This window comes from Sus scrofa, chromosome 15 (assembly GCF_000003025.6).
Source record: "Sus scrofa isolate TJ Tabasco breed Duroc chromosome 15, Sscrofa11.1, whole genome shotgun sequence".
Taxonomy (NCBI): Eukaryota; Metazoa; Chordata; class Mammalia; order Artiodactyla; family Suidae; genus Sus; species Sus scrofa.
In genome coordinates, this window is record NC_010457.5 from 131137644 (window position 1) to 131160096 (window position 22453).

General features: G+C 44.6%; 1 protein-coding gene across 6 annotated transcripts in view; it reads left to right on the forward strand.

The window, feature by feature from the left end:
* LOC110257072 (probable G-protein coupled receptor 148) overlaps positions 1–14678 on the forward strand; it is a 34976-nt gene extending 20298 nt beyond the window's left edge. For 5 of the 6 annotated variants that reach the window (XM_021075660.1, XM_021075661.1, XM_021075656.1 and 2 more), the window contains 2 exons: positions 5476–5560; positions 12625–14678. In XM_021075660.1, the coding sequence (XP_020931319.1) occupies positions 12647–13561 (915 nt within the window). In that variant the 5' untranslated portion in view covers positions 5476–5560; positions 12625–12646 and the 3' untranslated portion in view covers positions 13562–14678. Of the gene's footprint in view, positions 1–4703; positions 4829–5475; positions 5561–12624 lie in introns of all 6 variants that reach the window. The other variant, XM_021075659.1, reaches the window with a different exon arrangement.

The window sequence follows — 22453 nt, forward strand, 5'->3', positions numbered from 1 at the left end:
TTGCTGTGTAAAAGCTTATACATTTGATTAGGTCCCACTTGTTTATTTTTTTACTTTTATTTCTTTTGCCTTGGGAGACTGATCTAAGAAAGTATTGCTATGATTTGTGTTAGGGAATGTTTTGCCTATGTTCTTTTCTGGGAGTTTTATGGTATCATGTCTTATATTTAAGTCTTTAAGCCATTTTGAGTTTATTCTTGTGTATATAGCATGAGGGTGTCTTCTAACTTCACTGACTTACATGTGATCATCTAGTTGTCCCCACACCATTTGCCAAAGTGACTGTCTTTTCTCCATTGTATACTCTTGCCTCCTTTGTCAGAGATGAATTGATCATAGGTGTATGGTTCATGTTGTTTTTTAAGAAGTGTTTTTGAGCATTAAGTAGTTTAGAAAAGGCCAAGTGTCTTCTAAAGCAAGGTAGTGGGTCTCTAGATGAAGGAATCCTAGGAGTGCTTACAAGAACTTCTGTAGATCAAAGTTTTGATGAGAAAACAATTGAGGAAGGAAGCTGGAGGATTTCCCTTTTCATAAAAAAAGGTAGGCTAACACTCAAAAGTTAAATGCTTGGGAAAACACTCACTAGGAAAATGTGTGATTTTTCTGCCTTTAGAAGTCACAGGATACACCTTCAGAGGCTTTGTGATTTCACCCGGTTCTTCCCGTCACCTCTGGGAATTGTTTCCAGATGGTTAACAATCACAGCTACTGTTTTGCAAGTGCTTCTTCTTGATGTCAAGTGCCTGGTGTTCGGTAAATACCAGTTCCCTCCCTTCCTTCCTGCCTGCTTGGAAGAGAATAACAGAGGTGATCCCAGAGGCTTCACACACTGGAATGATTTTTAAAGTACCAAAGAAGTAAGGCCAAGATTAGAGCAAAGTGAAAGACATGTTTAAAGAGAAGGTGGCATGTTTATTGTGGGAGAGGAGAAGGTCTGATTATTTGGGAAGGGTTTTAAGGGCCATTCTGGAAGTATCCACTTTTTCTCATTGGCCTTCTGCCAGCAACCACTCAATGCTGGAAATCATTTCTAAAGTTTCTTCTCGGCTGATGAGTTTTTCTCTTTGGCAGTGAGTCAGATAATGGCAGACACTGCCCCATGAACATTAAGCACCTGGGAAAGGAAAGCTCTTCTCCATCTCAGAGATCAGAGATCTTCCCTTCTTCAGAAATTCCCAGGTTCAAGTTCTGGAAGGAGTCTAGCTGGAGCCATGGAAAGCCATTCTCAGCTACCTGGATGTTAGGTGGTAGCTGATAGCTGCTTCTCCCTGCTGTACCAGAGAGCTCAGGTGGCCATAACAAAATGCCATGGTCTGGGTGCCTTAAACAATAGACTTTTAGTTTCTCAGTTCTGGAGGCTGGGAGTCCAAGATCAAGGTGCTGGCAGGGGTGGTTTCCTGAGGCCTCTCTCTTTGCCTTGCAGATAGTTGGCCTCCTGCTACCTCTTTACATGGCCTTTCCTCTGAGCACACACAGGGTCTCACTCTGTATATCCTAATTTCCTCTCTTATAAGAACACAGGGCATCAGTCAGATTGGATGACTGCTTCCCTAATGGCTTCATTTTTTTTTTCTTTCTTTTTTATTTATTTATTTTGAATTTATTACATTTATTGTTGTACAATGATCATCACAATCCAAAATCACAGGACTTCCATCCCAAAACCCTAGCACATCCCCCCACCCACCAAACTGTCTCCTCTGGAGACCTTAAGTTTTTCAATGTCTGTGAGTCAGCATCTGTTCTGCAAAGAAGTTCATCCTATCCTTTTTTCAGATTCCACATGTCAGTGAAAGCATTTGATGTTGGTGTCTCATTGTATGGCTGATTTCACTTAGCATGATAATTTCTAAGTCCATCCATGTTGCTAAAAATGCTGGTATTTCGTTCCTTTTAATGGATGAGTAATATTCCATTGTGTATATGTACCACGTCTTCTTGATCCACTCCTCTGTAGATGGACATTTAGTTGTTTTCATGTCTTGGCTATTGAAAATAGTGCTGCAATGAACATTGGAGTACATGTGTCTTTGCAAGTCATGGTTTTCTCTGGGTAGGTGTGCAGGAGTGGGATTGCTAGATCAAATGGTAGTTCTATTTTTAGTTTTCTGAGGAATCTCCTTACTGTTTTCCACAGTGGTTGCACTAATTTACAATCCCACTAACAGTGTACTAGTGTTCCTTTTTCTCCACACCCTCTCCAGCACTTATTGTTCAGACTTTTTGATGATGACCATCCTGGCTGGTGTAAGGTGGTACCTCATACTGGTTTTGATTTGCATTTCTCTAATAATGAGTTATGTTGAACATCTTTTCATGTGTTTTTTGGCCATCTGTATGTCTTCTTTGGAGAATTGTCCGTTTAGATCTTCTGCCCATTTTTTGATGGATTTTTTTTTTTTTTTTTTTTTTTTGGTATTGAGTGGTAGGAGGTGTTTATAAATTTTGGAGATTAATCCCTTGTCAGTTGATTCATTTGTAAATATATTCTCCCATTCTTTGGGTTGTCTTTTTGTTTTCTTTAGGGTTTCATTTGCTGTGCAGAAACTTTGAAGTTTAATTAAGTCCCATTTGTTTATTTTTGTTTTTATTGTAATTACTCTAAGAGGTGGATCTGAGAAGATGTTGCTGTCATTTATGTCAGAGAGTGTTTGGTCTATGTTTGCCTCTAAGAGTTTTATAGTATCTGGTCTTATATCTGGGTTTGAGTTTATTTTTGTGTATGGTGTTAGGGAGTGTTCTAATTTCATTCTTTTCCATGTGGCTGTCCAGTTTTCCCAGCACCACTTATTGAAGGGCTGTCTTTTCTCCACTGTATATCCTTGCCTCCTTTGTCATAGATTAGTTGGCTGTAGGTGCGTGGGTTGAATTCTGGGCTTTCTATCCTGTTCCACTGATCTATATGTCTCTCTTTGTGCCAGTACCATACGGTTTTGATGACTGTTGCTTTCTAGTATAGTCTGAAGTCTGGGAGCTTGATTCCTCCAGCTCCATTTTTCTTTTTCAGGATGTCTTTGGCTATTCTGGGCCTTTCATGCTTCCAAACAAACTTTAAAATATTTTGTTCAAGTTCTGTGAAAAATGTGCTTGGAAATTTGATAGGGATTGCATTGAATCTGTAGATTGCCTTGGGTAGTATGGTCATTTGAGAACATTGACTCTTCCAATCCAAGAGCATGGTATGTCTTTCCATCTACTTTTGTCATCTTTGATTTCTTTCATCAGCGTCTTAGAATTTTCAGAGTACAGGTCTTTTGTCTCTTTAGGTAGGTTTACTCCTAGGTATTTTATTCTTTTGGATGTGTTGGTGAACAGGATCGCTTCCCTAATTTCTCTTTCTGATCTTTCATTGTTAGTATATAGAAATGCCATCGATTTCTGTGTGTAAGTTTTGTATCCTGCAACTTTGTGAAATTCGTGGATGAGCTCTAACAGTTGTCTGGTAGAGTCTTTAGGATTATCTAGGTATAGTATCATGGCATCTGCAAATAGTGATAGTTTTACTTCTTCCTTTCCAGTTTGGATTCCTTTTATCTCTTTTACTCCTCTGATTGCTGTGGCTAGGACTTCCAAAACTATGTTGAATAGTAGTGGAGAGAGTGGACATCATTGTCTTGTTCCAGATCTCAGAGGGAATTCTTTCAGCTTTTCACCATTGAGAATGATGTTAGCTGTGGGTTTGTCACATATGGCCTTTAGTATGTTGAGGTAGGTTCCCGCTATGCCCACTTTCTGAAGGGTTTTTATCAGAAATGGGTGTTGCATTTTTCAAAGGCTTTTTCCACATCTATGGAGAGGATCATATGGTTTTTATTCTTCAGTTTGTTAATGTGGTCTGTCACACTGATTGATGTGCAGATATTGAAGAACACTTGCATCCCTGGGATAAATCCCACTTGATCATGATGTACAATCCTTTTAAGGTATTGTTGGATGCAGTTTGCTAGTATTTGGTTGAGGATTTTTGCATCTATGTTCATCAGTGATATTGGCCTGTAGTTTTCCTTTTTTGTGGTACCTTTGTCTGGTTTTGGTATTAGGTTGATGGTGGCCTCATAGAATGAGCTTGGGAGTATCTCTTTCTATGCAATTTTTTTGGAATAGTTTCAGAAGGATAGGTATTCACTCTTCTCTAAATGTTTGATAGAATTCGCCTGTGAAGCCATCTGGTCCTGGACTTTAGTTTGTTGGAAATTTTTTAATCACAGTTTCAATTTCAGTACTTGTGATTGGTCTGTTCATCTTTTCTATTTCATCTTGGTTTGGTCTTGGAAGATTGTACCTTTCTAAGAATTTGTGCATTTCTTCTAGGTTTTCTGTTTTATTGGCTTATAGTTGCATATGGTAGTCTCTTATGATCTTATGATCCCTTGTATTTCTGTGATATCTGTTGTTACTTCTCCTTTTTCATTTCTAATTTTATTGATTTGAGTCCTCTCTCTTTTTCTTGATAAATCTGGCTAAGGGTTTATCAATTTTGTTGATCTTTTCAAAGAACCAGCTTTTCATTTCATTGATCTTTTCTATGGTCTGTGGGGCTTCCCACCCGGGAGGTATGGGGTTACTTATATCGCATAATCGCCCCTCCTGCCTCTTGATGTGGCCTCCTCTTTGTCTTCTGGGGTAGGATATCTTTTTGAAAGTTTCTGGTCCATTTGTTTGAAGATTGCTCAGCATTTAGTTGTAAATTTTGTTGTTTTTAGGAGAGAAGTTGAGCTCCAGTCCTTCGATTCTGCCATCTTAATCCCCCCAGTGGCTTCATTTTAACTTAATTACCTCTTTAAAGACCCTATCTACAAAATACAGTCACAGTCTGAGGTTCTGGGGGGTAAGACATTTGAATTTTTTTTGGGGGGGGTGGGACACAGTTTTGACCTTGACACCTGCTCAGCATTTTCTTTTCTTCTTTCTCCTTCTCCTTCTTCTTCTTCTTCTTCTCCGTCCTCTTCTTCTCCTTCTTCCTCCTCCTCCTTCTTCTTCCTCAGGAACTCAATTCACAAGTATCAACATGGTTCATCAGTATGGCCGCAATATATTTGTTTTTTTTCCTAACTCAAACAACAAAATATTATCCCAGAAATCCTGGGAATTGCATTTAAAGGCAGTCTTCTCAGCAGCTCCCTGAGAAGAAGTGAGGGGAACCTTTTACTTCTTTAATTACCAGCCTTCACTGTCTGGGGACCCCTGGCCCAGTGGTTTAGGGAGCGGGCTCTGGAGTTGGACTGCCTGGTCCAAATTCCAGTATCAATGTCATGAGCTAATTAACCCCTGTGAGTTACTTTCTTCCTCTACCCCTCAGCTTTCTTTACTGAAAATCGGAATAATAATGATAGTCTACTTAACGGGCTTGTTGTGCAGATGAAGCAAGTCAGCCCCCAGGGGCACTGTCTTATAGTGAGCAATCAACACATGTTATCTGCTGTTATGGCTTGTCTTTGTTATAACCAAGTGTAATTTTCTTATGCTCTCTTCCAGGCCCATCACCCACATTTATACACATCCAGTGTTCCTCTGATTTGTGGTGTCTGTTCAGGAATGGTTGCCTGGAGGACCTCCAAAGGTAAGAGGAAAGTGAAATTTTCCCCTACTCTGTGATCCAGAGCTCATAATGAGGCTGAGGTAGCAGCTGCCCTCCACGAAGGGAATCCACCTCACTTGACCCAAGCTCCCCACTATGCCCCTGTGCTGGCAGGAAGGGGCAGAGGATGGAGAGGAAGCACGGGCTGCCACGGATCAATCAGCTCAACATGCAAAGCCAATAGCCCTGTCTTTTCACTCCCATGTGGACATAAACAAAGGCCAGCCCCAGGAGAAAAGCAAAGCCTATCTATTCAGAGCTTGCTGCAATAAGGGAGTCAGCCACCATCACCCACATTTTGGCAGAGACTCACAGGCAGGTAGAGGTGTGGGAAAGCTTTCTGATGGAAAAAAAGGGAAGGTTTCAGGTGGGCCCTAATGGGGGACTGTGGGCCTGGGGAAGCTGGAGGTGGAGCTGGAAACAGGGCATCTTATGTGAGTGGTTAGGGGTGCATATTTGACTTCTTCTGGTTGGTCCTAAGTTGGAAGCAGGGACAAAAATACAGAAATTGTCAGCTAGTCATCAAGTCCTGGCTGTTTTGGACTGATTGTTGTAGGGGTTGCTGTTTGGCTTCCTGGATTATCAGTAGAAAGAGACAGCCACCTGACCTGGCCCCCTCCCCCACCCAAATCTGATTTACCACAGGCTGCCTCACCGGCTCGGTTACTGTAATGAAACCCTGGTTTTCCCATTAGTTTGCTGCAGGTCATGGGTGAGAGTTCTGGCCAAATCCATTTGTATAGTCAGCCTCTCTCCCGAGAGCAGTAAGCTGCCGTTAGGGGTTTGTCCCAAGCAGGGCACTTAGGATGAGACCTGGGTGCTTCACTGGTCTTGTATGTACCCAACCAGTCCTCCCACACATGTACTTCTCACGGGATTTGTGTAGGGAGTGGTGGTGGCTGATTCTGATTTTTTTGGGGACAATTGTGGACATACTGTAATTCTTTGCTGACCTGTCTTTGCTTCAGTGTTTTCTTTCACAACTGAAGCCAAGGTAACATTTTGGGTAGAAGGAAACAGTTATTCCCCATTTTAGAATTCCAGAAAGAAGACTCTAAGAACTGTTCTTCAGCAGAGGTGATAGGTATGGATGAGGGCTCATTCTATGGGTTTGCTGGCCAAGAGCTCTTGATATGCAAATATACCCCCAAGAAGGAATATAAGTGGAGGCTGGGAGAGTCTTTCTGGCTGCATGATCCTGAATAAATTACCCATCTTCTTGGGGCCTCATAAATAAATGATAAGCAGCGATACTTGCTCTCTTTGATTTTGTGGAGTTGCAACCCTTCTGGAGATTTCATGTGCATAAAAAGTATCCTTGCCATTTGTGATGGTTGTGCTGCCTTCTTTGTGCAAATTTCTCCTTGGAGGGTTGTCTGTCCTGCCCAGCTCCCATCAGATACCCATATACAGGCAGGGCTGGACATCTCCTATTGGCTCTTCACCTGGGGCATGGGCTGCTCTTAATTTTAATCAAGAAAGCCTCCTTATTGCCTACAAAATGAATTTAAACTCTTGGCATGGCATCAAGGCCCTACAAATTTGATCCTGGCTTTAATTTGTCTGTAGTCCTCTAAACAAGCCTTCACCAAAAGTAATCTATCTGCTCATTGTCCCCTGGTTCCCACTGTTTTCTGTTGCCTGGAATCTGTACCTCTCCTCTCCCTCCCCACCTCACCCTTGCCCTGCTTTGCTCTAGTTTTCATCATTGAAAGGTCTGATTCGGAGTTCCCTTCATGGTGCAGTGGTTAACAAATCTGACTAGGAAACATGAGGTTGCATGTTCGATCCCTGGCCCCGATCAGTGGGTTAAGGATCTGGCGTTGTCGTGAGCTGTGTTGTAGGTCGCAGACGTGGCTTGGATCCTGTGTTGCTGTGGCTCTGGCGTAGGCCAGCGGCTGCACCTCCGATTAGACCCTAGCCTGGGAATCTCCATATGCTTTGGGAGCAGCCCTAGAAAAGGCAAAAAGACAAAAAAAAAAAAAAAAAAAAAAAAAGAAAGGTCTGATTCATTTCTCCGCTCCGCCAGGGAGTTCTCTTGGACTGCTTCAGGCCACAGTGAGAGCTCCTATTTCTAAACAACCCTCCCATAGCACATCCAGCTTTTTTTTTTTTAATTTTCTAAATGACTAAAACTAGACATGATGCTTTTGGTTATTGTGAATTACAATGTATCCTGCATCTTCCACTGGACCAGGAGCTTCTGCAGCGGATGCCTGTGTTTTACCACTTTTTCGCTAGACTGATTAGAATAATACATGGTTTATTTCCAGGCTCAGTAGAGATTGGTTGAGTAGAGCAATGAAACACTGTGCCATGTTGATTCGTGCCTCAAATATGTTAGAAAACTAAAGGAACTAGTCTTTGCCTGGTCTCAACCATAGTTTCCTGAAATCTTTTCAGCTCTGGAGGGAGGGGATTGTAGTATAGCCTTTATTACAGCTGCAGCTGCAGTAATTCAGAAACAGCTTTGCAAATTTTATTCTAGAAGACACATAATGACAGTCACTCGTGCTCTGTACCTCTTAGAACACAGTCGGTCAAGCCCTACTCATCGCCATTGGGAAGGTGCTGTCAAATGAACTAGACAGGTGTGGGGGGGAGGAGAGGTGGGATGCAGGTGCAGGTAAGTCCAGCTGAGCAGGAATGAGGACTCCAGCAGGGGTGCTCTAGTGCAACACTGGGATTCTGGGCAGAATGGGGGTGGGTGGGAGCAAGACCAAATAATGAGGAAAGTAACCCATCAGCTGAGTCACCCACCAACAGTTAGCTCAGGAGTGGGCACTGTTGGGAGGGCCAGGCTGTTAGGGAGGCTGTCACCACTGTGGATCCTGCCAGGAGCAACCACCTTAAGTCTGGGGCTCAGAGGCTGGGTTTCAGATCCCGAGAGGGGGTCTGGAAGCACGAGTCAGTCCCTGTCCTAGATAGAGGTCCAGGGGCTCCATTCAGGTTAGTGAGACAAGGAATGAGGTGAGAACATTCTGGGGCAGAGGTTGGGATAATCTTATTCTCAGGAATAAGGGAAAAGCCCAGATACTCCAGGCCTGAGTTAAGAGCTGGCCCCTGGGGATACGCATGAGGTTGACTATAGCTACAGAGAGAAAGGATGTGGAGCTTGGCCATGATGACTGCGTACGAGGTAAGGGGACATGGACCAGAGAAGCACAGGGGTTTCTGTATCCGAAATCTTACTCACTGTTGGCAGCAGATCTAGGCCTAGAGCTCAGTTCATATGATTCCCCAGCTGAGGGTAGAGGGTTCTCTCTTACCAGGGCTTCATGCAGTCTTTATGGAAGCCCTCAGTTTCTTCTCTTTCTTTACTTCTTAGGGATGCACCTGAGGTATATGAAAGTTCCCAGGCTAGGGGTCAGATCTAAGCTACAGCCACCACCCTATACCACAGCCAGAGCAATGTGGGATCCAAGCCATGTCTGCAACCTGCATCACAGCTCATGGCAATATGGGATCCTTAACCCACTGAGCAAGGCCAGGGATCAAACCCACAACCTCTTGGATACTAGTTGGGTTCGTTACCACTGAGCCACAAGGGGAACGCCCAAGGAAGCCCTTAATTTTGAAGGTGGTACCCTGAGGGCAGCTACAGCCCTGTGCTCTGGGAGCCAGAGATTAAGGAAAAGGCATTTATTGCAGGCAGATGTGCATTTTCCTGTTCATTATTGAGGAGTTCTTGCAGACTCAAAAATCTGCAGCTAAAAGAAATCTTGACAATGACAATGATCATTACAATTTCTGTTCCTTGCTGAAGAGCTGGAGAGTAGAGAGAGTAAATGCCTGGAGTTTAACAGCATGACAATGCAGAAAAATCCATCAGAATAGGGAAAAGTCTCCACAGAGGGTGAAATGCAATATGTAGGGGGGAAAATTACACCTTCAGTGAAGGATTTCATAAGGAACCTGGCATTTTAGATTCTTAGGAATTTGCAGTGGTTGTACCTCCACTGTGATTTGCCCTTTAGGAAATCAATAGCATTTACTGTGCCTCTTCAGGGTCCATTTGATATACTTTGATCTCTGGGAGCCAGAATAAAAGAATAGAAACTTATCTAAGCTAGCCCAAATAGTAGAGGGGTGTGTGTGATGTTTTCAGAACCAAGGACAGAAAATGCAGGGCCTCTTGGTGGAACCGGAAGTCCAGGAGCCCCCATTTGCTCTGTGTCTTGCCGGGGCCTTCGTGGTCCCTGCTTCTCTCTGCTTCTCCCCTACCCCTCTCTGTCTCTCTCTCTTCCTCTCATCTGCACGCCAACATGACTGGCAGGTCAATGACATTGCGCTCGAACTGCATTCTCTGAGAATCCTTGGGTTCGATTTTTAAGAGACAGACCCTGATGGACTCAGCACAGTCTGCAGAATGATTTTTCCATGAGGCAGAAGTTTACTCCCTGTCCGAGCTTCTGTGATGGAGGAGCAGGCGATGTCTGAGGAAGGTTGTAAGGAAGTGAGGTGGCAAGGCTACGGAGGGGCCCAGGCGCTTGGCTGCAGGGCAGTGGGGAGGCAACTGTCGGTATTTCTCCAGCAGACTTTTCACAGAGACAGCAATGACATTGTCATTTGGGAGCTTCCAAGATGCCACACAGTGTGCTGTGCATGCTTGGGAAGCTTTATCAGGCTACTGGGCACGTCTTACCGTCTTAGTGGGCCCCATCCTGCAGCAACACTGAGATCCCAGCACCTTCCCGGGCATGCCCTCTTCCAGCCCCTCAGCAGTAGAAACAAGCGTTCCTACAAATGGGTCCAGCTGGCCAAATGACATTGACCCAAGACGCACTGGGAGAATGCATCCCTTTGGCCTTGCCGTGGCTGAGAGAGTCAGCTCAGGCCTTGCTCCAAATCCAAATCCTGGCCCAACCAAGGTGACAACTGTACGACCTTGAGTAGCTTGTTACTTGTCCTACATCTGAGGTTTCCCACTTGTGAAAAGTGCATAATCAACCATGGGGTAGATGGAGTTCCTGTCGTGGCTCTGCGATTAACCAATCTGACTAGCATCCATGGGGACACGAGTTCGATCCTTGCTCCGTGGGTTAAGGATCCGGCATTGCCGTGAGCTGTGGTGTAGGTCGAAGACACGGCTGGGATCCCGCGTTGCTGTGGCTGTGGCGTAGGCCAGTGGCTACTAGGGGTCCGATTTGACCGCTAGCCTGGGAACCTCCATACGCTGAGGGTGTGGCCCTAAAAAGCAAAAACAAACAAACAAACAAAAACCATGGGGTGAAAAATAAAACATACTCCAGACTTAGTAAGGAATATTCTCTGAGGAAAGTTTTTGATCCCTAGAAAGTACTTCATCATCCATGATTGCCGTCATTATCATTTTCATTATCATTTTCATTTTCATTATCATTTTCATTTTCATTACCATTTTTATTATCATCATCATTTTGCTCTCCCTTTCCCGTCTTAGGGACCCGGATCCATTTGCAGCAACAACTTCCCCACATTCCTCACACCTTTGGCCCTAATTTTGCCCATAGACATTTGCCTGCATTAAATGTTAACGAGGGTTTGGTAGCTAATCATGGACCTTGACAAAGTTGTGGTTTATCCTCCAAATTGAAGAAAAAAGTTCTCACAAAGATGGAAAAGGAGGCTTAAGGAATAAAACTTTGACCTGCTTTGGCGCAACTTGCTGGGGGTATTTAGAGAACACCTTTCATTCCTCCCCCCACCCCCCGACACCTTTTAGATGATTTGAGCATATGTTTAAAATTCTGATCCTATTTCCTGTGTGGTAGTCCCCCCCAACCCCTCCTACCACCACAACCAAGGCAATTCTTCAACATAGGCTGGGAGTCCTACATTTCAACTCCGTTCAACACTATAAACCTGGAGGCAGAGCCAGACCCCACAGGTTAAGGGCTCAGTCTTATAAGACTGTCTCACATCCCTGCTCAGACACCAGTTGGGAGGCCAGGTTGTCACCTGTGTACCTTCTTGCATTGGACTAACTTCCTTAAAGGGGCTCACAGAACCAAGAGAATATTTTACTTACTAGATCACCTGTTTAGTGCAAGAGCGTGTAACTCAGAAGTAGCCAACGGAAGAGATGCGAAGGGCAAGGTGTGGGTAGGGGCCACAAAGCTTCCACACCCTCTCCTGGTGTGTCACTGTCCCTGAAGCTTCACCAACATGGAAGCTTTCCCAGCCCTGTCCTTTGGGTTTTTGGGAAGGCTTCATTGCACAGCCGCAATTGATTGAATCATTGGCCACTGGTGATTCATTCAACCTCCAGCCCCTCTCCTCTCCCTGAAGGTTTGGGGAAGGGGTGGGACTGAAAGTTCCAACCTTTTAATCACATGGTTGGCCCCCTTCCTCAAACCTCCCCACCCCTGAGGGGTCCCTATTCTCAGGTGACTTAGGGACTTTCCAAAAGTCACCTCATTAACATAACAAATGTCCCTCAATCTCATCACTTAGCGTGTTCCAAGAGTTTTAGCTCTGGGCTAGAAATGAAATGAAGACCAAGTATGTATATATATATGTGTGGTGTGTGTGTGTGTGTGTGTGTGTGTGTGTGTGTGTGTGTGTGTGTGTGTGTTTCTTATTATAAATCATAATATCATGGTACTCACTCACCTGAAATGAAGACTCCAAATGATTTCTTTCTTTTTTTGTCTTTTTAGGGATGCAGCTGCTGTGCCTGCAGCATGTGGAAGTTGCCAGGATAGGGGTCAAATCAGAGCTGGCCCTACCAGCCTAAACCACTGCCACAGCAAAGCCAGATCCAAGCTGTATCTGAGACCTACACTGCAGCTTGTGGCAATTCTGGATCCTTAACCCACTGAGCGGGGCCAGGGATCAAACCCTCATCCTCATGGATACTAGTCGGGTTGGTTAACCACTGAGCCACGACGGGAGCTCCCCAGATAATTTCTTTGATCCGCGTCAACACTCTCTCTAAAGTTGCCATCATCTGTAACGAAAAACATATACTCTGTTGCTTGAGACTGTCCCCAAGGTCAGAGCGTTGGAAGACCACATGAGAGGCTTTACCGCAGATTCACCCTTTGTCGTTCTTTCTCCTGCAGGAGCCAAGGTGGCCTGAAGATCATGAACGTGTCTTCCGAGCACTGCAACACGTCGCATTGGCTGAGACTGGAAGCAACAGTGAAGGCCTCTGTATACGTGGTGGCTTTCTCCTTTGCCACCTTCACCACGGTCATCATTGTCTCCATAGTGTCACAGAACTCCAAGATGAGAAGGGAGGTCCGATACATCCTGCTTTGCCACCATCTGCTGTGCATCTCCTCCTACTGTGGCCTGGGGGTGGTTTTCCAGGGGATGCGGGCCATGCTGGCCAACAGCTCCCTGCTGATGTGCTGGGTGGTATTCGGGGCACAGCTCAGTGTTGGGGAAGGGATTCTCTTCACTCTGGCCCTGATGGCTGTCCACACCTACCTAGTGATTTGCTGGCCTTTGAAATCTCTGTCCTTTGTAGATTTAGTTAAATACCGGATTCTGGCTGGGATCTGGGTAATCATTATACTGAAGAATGTTTGCTTATTCCTCATAGAGGGCACTAACTCCACTTGGGTTGCTCTTTTAAAATCTGAACCCCTTTGCCCGGTGATCTTGAATGGCATTCCTGCCAGAGCCATCGGCATGGCTTTCCTTTTCCTCCTTCTGTCTATCATTCTTCTAAGTTACTCTCTGATATACAAAGAAGGGAAACGGGCTGGCCACTTTAATAGGTCCAATATCAAAGCAAGGAAAACAGTCCTTATCCATTTAGTGCAGTTGGGTTTGCATGTAATACCAACCCTGTTATTCATAGGTTTGGGAAAGAAGTGTGGCGTGTTTTTCTCTGCGTTAAATCTGGTGCTCTTTGGAGTCTTCGCGTTTGCCCAGTGTTTTAACCCTCTGATCTATGGACTCTGGAATAGAGAGCTGCAAAGCAGATTATACTATAGGATGTGCTGTCAACAGCAGTGTGGTCACACGATGAACAGCAGAGGGCCAGTTTAAACCAAAATTGAGCCATTTTAAATCAATAATGCTAGTCTTAATGAATGGACCGTCAGCTAAGGTGGAAGATTTGCTGTTTATTCAAAATTGATGCCTCAATTTGATTTTGAAAGTAATATGAGCAAATCAAACTTATTCACCTGGCTTAGAAACCGTGTTGCTGTATACACGGAGTTGGCCTCCGTGAAATCATTTCATGTCTTTAAACTGAAATTAGCATTTGGGGCAGCATGCCTTACTGTGTTTTAGGAGTTGGTCAGCTTTTGAGAATGCACTTGTTTTTAGAAACTGAGATATAGTCCATGGTTGATAGGAGGAGAAGTTTGGATCTTCCCCTTATATTAATTAGCAGTAGATTTGGCTACATATAATAACAAGTCAGAAACAAAATAATAGTTAGTATAAAAAGTTAGAGACTGATTTTTTTTCTTATGTAAAAGAAATCAAGAGATAACACAATCCAGGCTTATGTGGCCACTCTGCAGGCCACAGGCTCATTCTCTTCTATTCTTCTCTGTGGTTAGTATACTACCTCATGACCCAAGATGGCTATTAGTGCTCCTGTTGTCACATTTGCACTCCAGCCAACAGGAAGGAGGAAGGGGCAAAGAAATCTCCATACCTTCCTTCTAAAGACAATTTCTAGAAGTTAAACAACACTTTTTCTTACATCTAACTGGCCAAAATTTAGTCATGTAGTTATGACCTTAGATTTAAGGGAGAGTGGGAGGAAATTTTAGTAGGGTAGCAGTGTCTCCAGCTAAAAATTGGGGTCATTAATACCAGAAAAGGAAAGAAAAATGGATATTAGGAGGCAAAATTATTTCAAGCAAAATTTTTATTTATTTTATTTCCTCTCAATGAAATAAAATATAAAGAATGACAATGGATGAGTTATGATGCTCACAAAAACACAGTACATCTTTTATTTTGATATACAAATACAGAATTATCTGTTCTGGATCCCAGAAAAATTTATTTGGGTTATCTCAACAGCTTTCGAAGGGAATGGCATCAATAAGGAGATCACTGAACTGGTTTAAACTTGGGAACTCATAATTTAAATCTAAGTAAGTTTTGGGCAGTAGTATGAAATAAATTATTTCCTGGAAGTTTACATATGATATTTCTTTAGATAAAACACCAATATCTGAATCAGTCAGGGTTCAGTTCTAGTTTTAGGAATCATCTCTCTAGGTATTTTGAACAGAAAGTATTTAATAAAGGAATTAGATGCTTACAAGGTCACTGGAAGGGTTAGAGAAATGGAAATCAGGGGACACCACTGATTGATGCCAAGAGCAAACCACTGCAGCTGTGATCTGGATGTCAAACAGATGCTTCCACCACTGCCCCCCTGCTTCATGCCACTTGTGTCTTTGTGACTTTATAAGTGAAACAGCGACATGAAAATGGCCTCCATTTCCTTCCATCTTCTGAATCTCACACGCTTGGCTATAGTATGTAGAATCTAACTGGTACCCAGACGCTAAGAGCAAAGGAGTCTGGGAAATGTAGTTCCTAGTTTCACAGACATGGCAATACAGGAAGCTATCCCAAAAGAAGTATGAAATGAAGATTGAATGAGCTAGTTCATGGATCCCCCATTATGCTATTTAGTTATATTTGCAGGTAACCAACAAAGACAACCGATGCCATGTATTGAGCAACTCTTACTCCAGATGCTATGCAAGCTGTTTTACATACACTATGTCAAGTCTTCCCAACAATTTTTTTTTTTTTTTTTTGCGTTTTTAGGGCCACACCTGCGGCATATGGAGGTTCCCAGGCTAGGGGTCCAATCAGATCTGTAGCCTCCGGCCTATGCCAGAGCCACAGCAAGGCTGGACTCGAGACGCATCTGTGACCCACGCCACACCTCGTGGCAAAGCCAGATCCTTCACCCACTGAGCAAGGCCAGGGATCGAACCCGTGTCTTCATGGATGCTAGTTGGGTCCATTAACCACTGAGCCACGATGGGAACTCCCCCAACAATTTTTTAATGTAGGTATTATTATTTCTAATTTACACATGAGAAAATTTGAGGTGTAGAAAGGGCTTACGGGAGCTCAGGGGACAGGACCTCCCCTTTAAATTTGCCGTATATGAGACTTGGCCCAGGGTGATCATTTTATCACTGCAGAGAGCAGGACCAGTTTGCTGTGGAAATTGACGTCTTGATTCTCCACTTTGCTTCAGGTGTGAATGGCCGGCTTGTGGGAAAGTGCCTCTTTTCACCCATTGCTTTCACTACACTCCCTGTCCTTAGGCTGCCCTCGGTTTCAGATTCTAGGGGTTTCGAAGTCACGTCTGGACTCCATTGTGGCTTCCAGTTCTCCTTGCCGCCCCCCTAGGTCTTCAGTCTGTCTTCGCTCTCCCTCCAACCCCACTGCTGAGAATTCAAAGCACCATCTTCTCTTTTCCCTGTGCAAGTCCCCCTCCAGGGCAGGCACCAGGGCTTTTACCTCTGTCTCCTGGCAGGAGAGAAAAGTGAGTTATCTTAAAATTCCTGAGTATTGGGGAACATTTCTTTTGCTGTAACTGCAACCAGATTATTACCACATGAGACTATTTCTGGCTTCTATGTAGACAGGCTCTATAAACATATATTGACTAATGAAGAATGAACTTGGGCCCAATTTTAAAAAGCAAGGACAGAAAAGTAGTCTAAAATATCACCATAAGTAAATGTTGAATGGGGTTCTCACTGAGGCTCAGTGGGTTACAAACCTCACTGCTATCCAGGAGGATGTGGGTTCAATCTCTGGCCTTGCTTAGTGGGTTAAGGATCCGGTGTTGCTGTGACCTGTGGTGTAGGTTGCAGACGTGGCTTGGATCCCGCATTGCTGTGGCTATGGCTTAGGCTGATAGCTACAGCTCCACTTTGACCACTAGCCTGGAAACTTCCATATGCTGCAAATGTGGCCCAAAAAACTTAAAAAAAAGAAAAAAAGGTCTTTCCTGGCCCTTACATTTCCACCCAGCCTCCATCTCTTCTAGTTCTGGAAAAGCCACCTGGGGATTAAGAGAGCTGTAGAAACCTCAATTCCAACTGTAACCTTAATTTACCCTTGTGCTGGAGCAAAATATCCACAGGATCCAGCGATTAGGGCATCTTTGCCAGAGTAGGGGATGTTTTTCTGCCTGTCACATTTACAAAATGAGATTGTTCTTTGGAGCTGAAAATGATCAAAGGACTTTTACTACTTAAGAATGACGAGACCAAACGCTCATCAAAAGAGCCAGGAAACAGCACCTCATACTCATTTGGATGGCTATTATAGAAACAACAGGAAGCAAGTGTTGGCAAGGACGAGGAGAAACTGGAACCCCTGTGCACTCTTGCTGCGCTTGTAAAATAGTACAAACCCTCTAGAAAGCGGTATAAAAGTCCCTCAGAAAGTTAAAAATAGAACCATCACACGATCCAGCAATCCTACTTCTGAGTACAGATCCAAAAGAACTGAAAGCAGAGCCTAGAAAAGATAATTGCACATATTCATGTTTATCACAGCGCTATTCGCAATAAGCCAAGTGGTGGAAGCAACCCCCAAATCCATCAATGGATGGGAAAAAAAATGTGGCATATGCATGCAATAGAATAGCATTCATCCTTCAGAAGGGACGAAATTCTGTCACAGGCTACAATATGAATGAACTTGGGGATATCCTGCTAAGTGAAATAAATCAGTCACAAAGAGATAAACGCTCTCTGAATCCATTTATACGAGATAATCAAAGTACTTGAATTCATGGAAACAGAAAGTAGAATGGTGGTTCTGAAGGTCTGAAAGGAGGAGAAAATGGGTGTTGTTTAATGCGTATCGACTTTCAGATGAAATTATTTTCAGAAGAAAAATTCTGGAAATCTGTTTCACAACAATGTGAATATACTTACGGATGAATTGTACACTTAAAATGGTTATTATGGTAAATTTTATCTTGTATATTATTTATAAATATAATTTTAAAAAGCGCAATAGGCAAAAGCATAGGATCCAAGATCGCAGGCAAGTTTTTGTCGAAGAGGAGGTAAAGTTGAATCCACAAATGGGGTTGGAATGGGCCCTGGGAAAAGAATCAAGTTGTTTCCTGCTCAAATCCTATCATGTCCTGCTATTTACTATAAAGTTAACCACTTAACTATAAACTAGGCCAGCCATTTATTAGTCATAATTTGCTAAAAGCTAATTAGTCATAATTTGCTAAAAGCTAGTTAAAAAAAAAAAAAAAGGAGTTCCCATCATGGCTCAGTGGTTAACGAATCCGACTAGGAACCATGAGGTTGCGGGTTCAATCCATGGCCTCACTCAGTGGGTTAAGGATCCGGCGTTGCTGTGAGCTGTGGTGTAGGTCGCAGACACGGCTCGGATCTGGTGTTGGTATGGCAGGCAGCTGTAGCTCTGATTCGACCCCTAGCCTGGGAACCTCCACATGCTGTGGGTGCAGCCCTAAAAGGATGAAAGACAATAAATAAATAAATAAATAAATAAGGCTAGTTTTAAAGGAAATTTCATTTCTAGCTATGACATAGGTTGTACACATTTCCTAAGTTTAAGTATACTGTATATACTTGGTGTATGTGTGTGTGTGTGTGTGTGTGTACGCACACGTGGAGAGAGGGAGAAATTTATGTATTTATTTATTTAGCTATCTATCCATCTGTCTTTTTAGGGCCACACCTGCAACATTTGGAAGTTCCCACGCTAGGGTTTGAATCGGAGCTGTAGCCACTGGCCTACACCACAGCCACAGCAACACGGGATCTGAGCCTTGTCTGTGACCTACATCAGAGCTCATGGCAACACTAGATCCTTACCCCACTGAGCAAGGCCAGGGATTGAACCCGAGTCCTCACGAATACTAGTCTCCTTCGTTACCGCTGAGACACAAGGGGAATTCTGAAATTTCTATTTCTCTTTATATGCATATACAGTTTTAGAACTATATCATCTACTTCCCTGGGTGTCTAGTGAGCCCCTGGGCTGGGGTAGGGGTGACTGTTCTCTTCGCGGGGCCCCCTGCCTGACGTCAGCAGGGCCAGGGGCCATGGAGTCTGGCCAGCATGACTGAAACTGGTCGTTGTGCCCTGCAGATGGTGAGGTGGGACCTGGGACATGCAAGTCAAGGGCAAGGAGCTGCTGCTTATCTTGGGGAATGGCAACGACTCAGCTTCACTGAGTCACCCCTGTGTGCCAGGCACTTTGCATACATGGTTGGGTCCAATGACATGTCTTTCCTTCTGAGAACTTGGGATGACTAATTTGGGTCTGGGCACCCTCCATGATCCGTCAGTGAAAAAAAACTTGACATACTCCAGAGCTGAAGGCAGGTGTTCTCTTAGCAGAATAAAATCCAAGCCAGGCTTAGTAGTTCTCGAGAAATGACTTCAATGAAATAGACCATGCTAAATGGCTAAAGAGAAGAAAGTTAAGTTGAAGGATTCTGGCAGCTAAAGAGAACCAGGAATCCTCCCTGGGGATCAGGAGCAGGTGTCAGTAGGAAATGAATTCTGCAGGGTAAAGTACGTTTTGATTTTAGGTATCTCAGATCAGAAACTGAAGCCTAAACTGCATCATCACCCACTCACCTTCTCCCCACCCCCACTTCACCCCCTGAAAAGCCTTGACAGTGAACTTGCTCCTTTGAAGCACTAAGAAGGAAGAGGTGGTATACCAGGGGCAACTCCCAGCCCTCTCCCTTCTTCACCTGGTCCCTCCATGGTGGGCATCCCGTGTTTCTGTCAAGATGTTGCTGCTTCAGTGCCTCTTTGGAGCTTCTGGCTCTTAGCTCTGGGTCCCCTCCTGTCTTTACTTCTTGCTTCCCTGTGAAGCCACTGCAGTAAAGCCTTTCTACCCAAGACCTGTCGATGTTCTGAATCCCTTGTTTTTCACAACTGCCTGTAGCCCAAATATAACGGAGGTGCCTGGTAGCCACCTTGGGGTGATATCAGGTATAATACCAGCCCAACATCCAAGAGAAGCCTCATCTCAAGTCTCTTGAGACTGACTCACAGCAAAGCAGCTTAAAGATCTACTTGCCCATCTTTCTGAAGTCCTGTTGACAGCTGCTCAAAATGGTCTTTTTTCCTCTCCCATATTGTCCCCCTCCCACCCTACTGGCTGCTTTTCTCCCTTTCCCCCTTCTTCTCAATGGGTTTCTCTTCCTGGTATAGTTCCTTCTGCAAATGGCCATATTCCTTTCTCACTACTGTTTCTGAAAACTGATTATACTTAAATAAATGCTTAAATAAACCACAAAATATTAAAGCTAAACAGAATAACCACGTAATCAACCAAACCAGAAACCCAGGGCTAGGCCAGCTTTTGTTATTAAGTTGCGGGCTCTCCTGCTGCCAGCACCACGGGCACATTAGATTTGTTCCTTTGTCAAAAGATAAAGGCCAGTCTTATCTTAGGGCAATTGATGCCAAACTTAATTGTTAAAAATATAAGGAACTAACCCCTAGCCTGGGAATTTCCATATGCTGTGGATACAGCCCTTAAAAGCAAAAAAAAAAAAAAAAAAAAAAAAAAACCCCAAAACTGTAAGAAACTATATTCAGTCTTTTGGGATACCATGATGAAAGATAATATAAGAAAAGGAATATATATATATGTATATATACACACACACACATATGACTGGGTCACTTTGGTGTATAGCAGAAATTGGCACAACATTGTAAATCAACTACATTTATGTATGTATGTATTAATTTATTTATTTATTGTATTTTTAGAGCTGCACCTGCGGCACATGGAGGTTCCCAGGCTCGGGGTCGAATTAGAGCTGTAGCCACTGGCCTAGACGAGAGCCACAGCAACTCTGGACCTGAGCCACATCTGCAACCTACGCCTCAGCTCATGGCAATGCTGGATCCTTAACCCACTGAGCAAGGCCAAGGATTGAACCTGAGTCCTCATGGAAGTAGCGTTGGTGGTATAGTGGTGTGCATAGCTGCCTTCCCAGTCCTCATGAATGCTAGTTGGGTTCGTTAACCACTGAGCTATGATGGGAACTCCCAAAATCAACCATACTTTAAGAAAAATAAAATAAAAATAAATGGACACCCCCCCCCAAAAAAGAAAACTTCTTAAAAATACCACTTCCTGGGCCTCAATCACAGAGATTCTCCTCCAGGGCCAGGGACCTGGGAATCTGCATCCTCACAAGCTCTCTGAGGATTCTGGAGCAGTGGTCCATGGACCCCCTCTATGGGAAGTGGTCAGAAGTGCAGGGGACTCCTCTCCAGCACCATCTGGTCAAACATACTTTATTGGGGCCGAAGACCCTTTACTGGTGCAGCTTCCTTACCAGATCCTTGACCTTCGGCGTTCTGGAGAGTCCAGCTGGTGGGCCATTCTTGAAAATGAGATGCTAGAATCCAGGTTTGAGGATGCCCTTGGCTATCGGCAGGGTGGCCCTACCACCAGATCCCAGCGTGTTTAAATGAGAAACTAGCCTGCACGGCCCTCTTTCCAGACCAAGATGCCTATCACACCTCCGTTGTTACATTATGCTAGCTGTGAGGGTGTGGCAAAGAACAGAAGGCATCTCCCGTCGTGGCAAGGAAATCCTTATTTAATGTCAGAAGCACAAGTGTGTGTCTAACGACCGCTGTCCAGCTGGTTATTCTTAGCTCATCTAATCTGGAGAAGATCTGGCATACGTCCTTGGTTGGCTTTCCTGTTCCTGGATGCTCAATTCCAGAGCCTCTGAGAGCATCTTTGCCCCCTTTAAAAGCCCTCACTAGGTCTTCCCAGTTCTTGGCTCCCACAGGAGTTTTACCACCTAGTGTCTGTGGAGAGGGCTCACACTGCCCCCTGGTGGTGGAGCAGCATTGTACCATCACCTGCAGAAGTCCCTGGTGACTGCTCCTCTCAGAGCTGGCTTCTGAGTCTATCCAGACAGTAGGAAACCTCTTCCCTGTGATCTGCTCTACCCGAAAGAGCTCTGAACCAGGGCTAAAGGGTCCAGGGCAAACTGCTTTGAGAAGCTGGAAACAGATGATGTTGATTTCAAGCACTGGCTGCATAAACAAACAGGGTCATGGTCCAGATACAGAAATAGCTACATCTGGAGCTCCCTTCCTGGCTCAGCGGTTAAAGAACCTGATTAGGATCCATGAGGATGCAGGTTCGATCCCTGGCCTTGCTCCCTGGGTTAAGGATCCGGCGTTGCCATGAGCTGTGGTGTGGGTTGCCGACGCGGCTCGGGATCTGGCATTGCTGTGGCTGTGACGTAGGTCGGCAGCTGTAGTTCCAATTGGACACCTAGCTTGGGAACTTCCATATGCGGCAGGTGTGGCCCTAAAAAAAGAAAAGAAAAGAAACAAAAGGCTAAATCTGCCCTTAGGCTCTGTCTGAGAAAGTGCAGGGTTCATGGATCCTGGCAGGTGCCAAGGATTGGCCTGTCCTCTCTTAGGACCAGTCCTCTGCCTGACTTTTTAGGAGGATGTGAGCTTATGCTGTGCATCTCTGGCTTTTCGTGTAGGTAAGTACCAACACACGCCCACTGACCTGAGGCTCCTTTCACTGGCTGCCAGAACCCACCTACTGAGGGCTGAGAGACCAGGTTCCCATGCTCTCCGGGACAAGTCCATGGGCCCATGAACGAGTCCAGAACCCTGTCATAGGGCCAGGTGAGCCAGCCCTCTCTGTCTGCACCCTGACAGCTGGGCACCGTAGCTGTCCTGGATCCGGATGCTGCAACCGCAGTGCCTGGACCTGGATGCCTGCCTCTGCCTCGGGCTGCAGAGCCTGGAGAACCATTGCTGTGCCTGAAGTTGGAAACCTCACTGTCGCCTTTGTGAACTAAGAACATTTCTGCTTCATCTCCCCCACTAGATGCTGCAGCATTTGGTGTGTCAAACCGCCACTCCACATTAA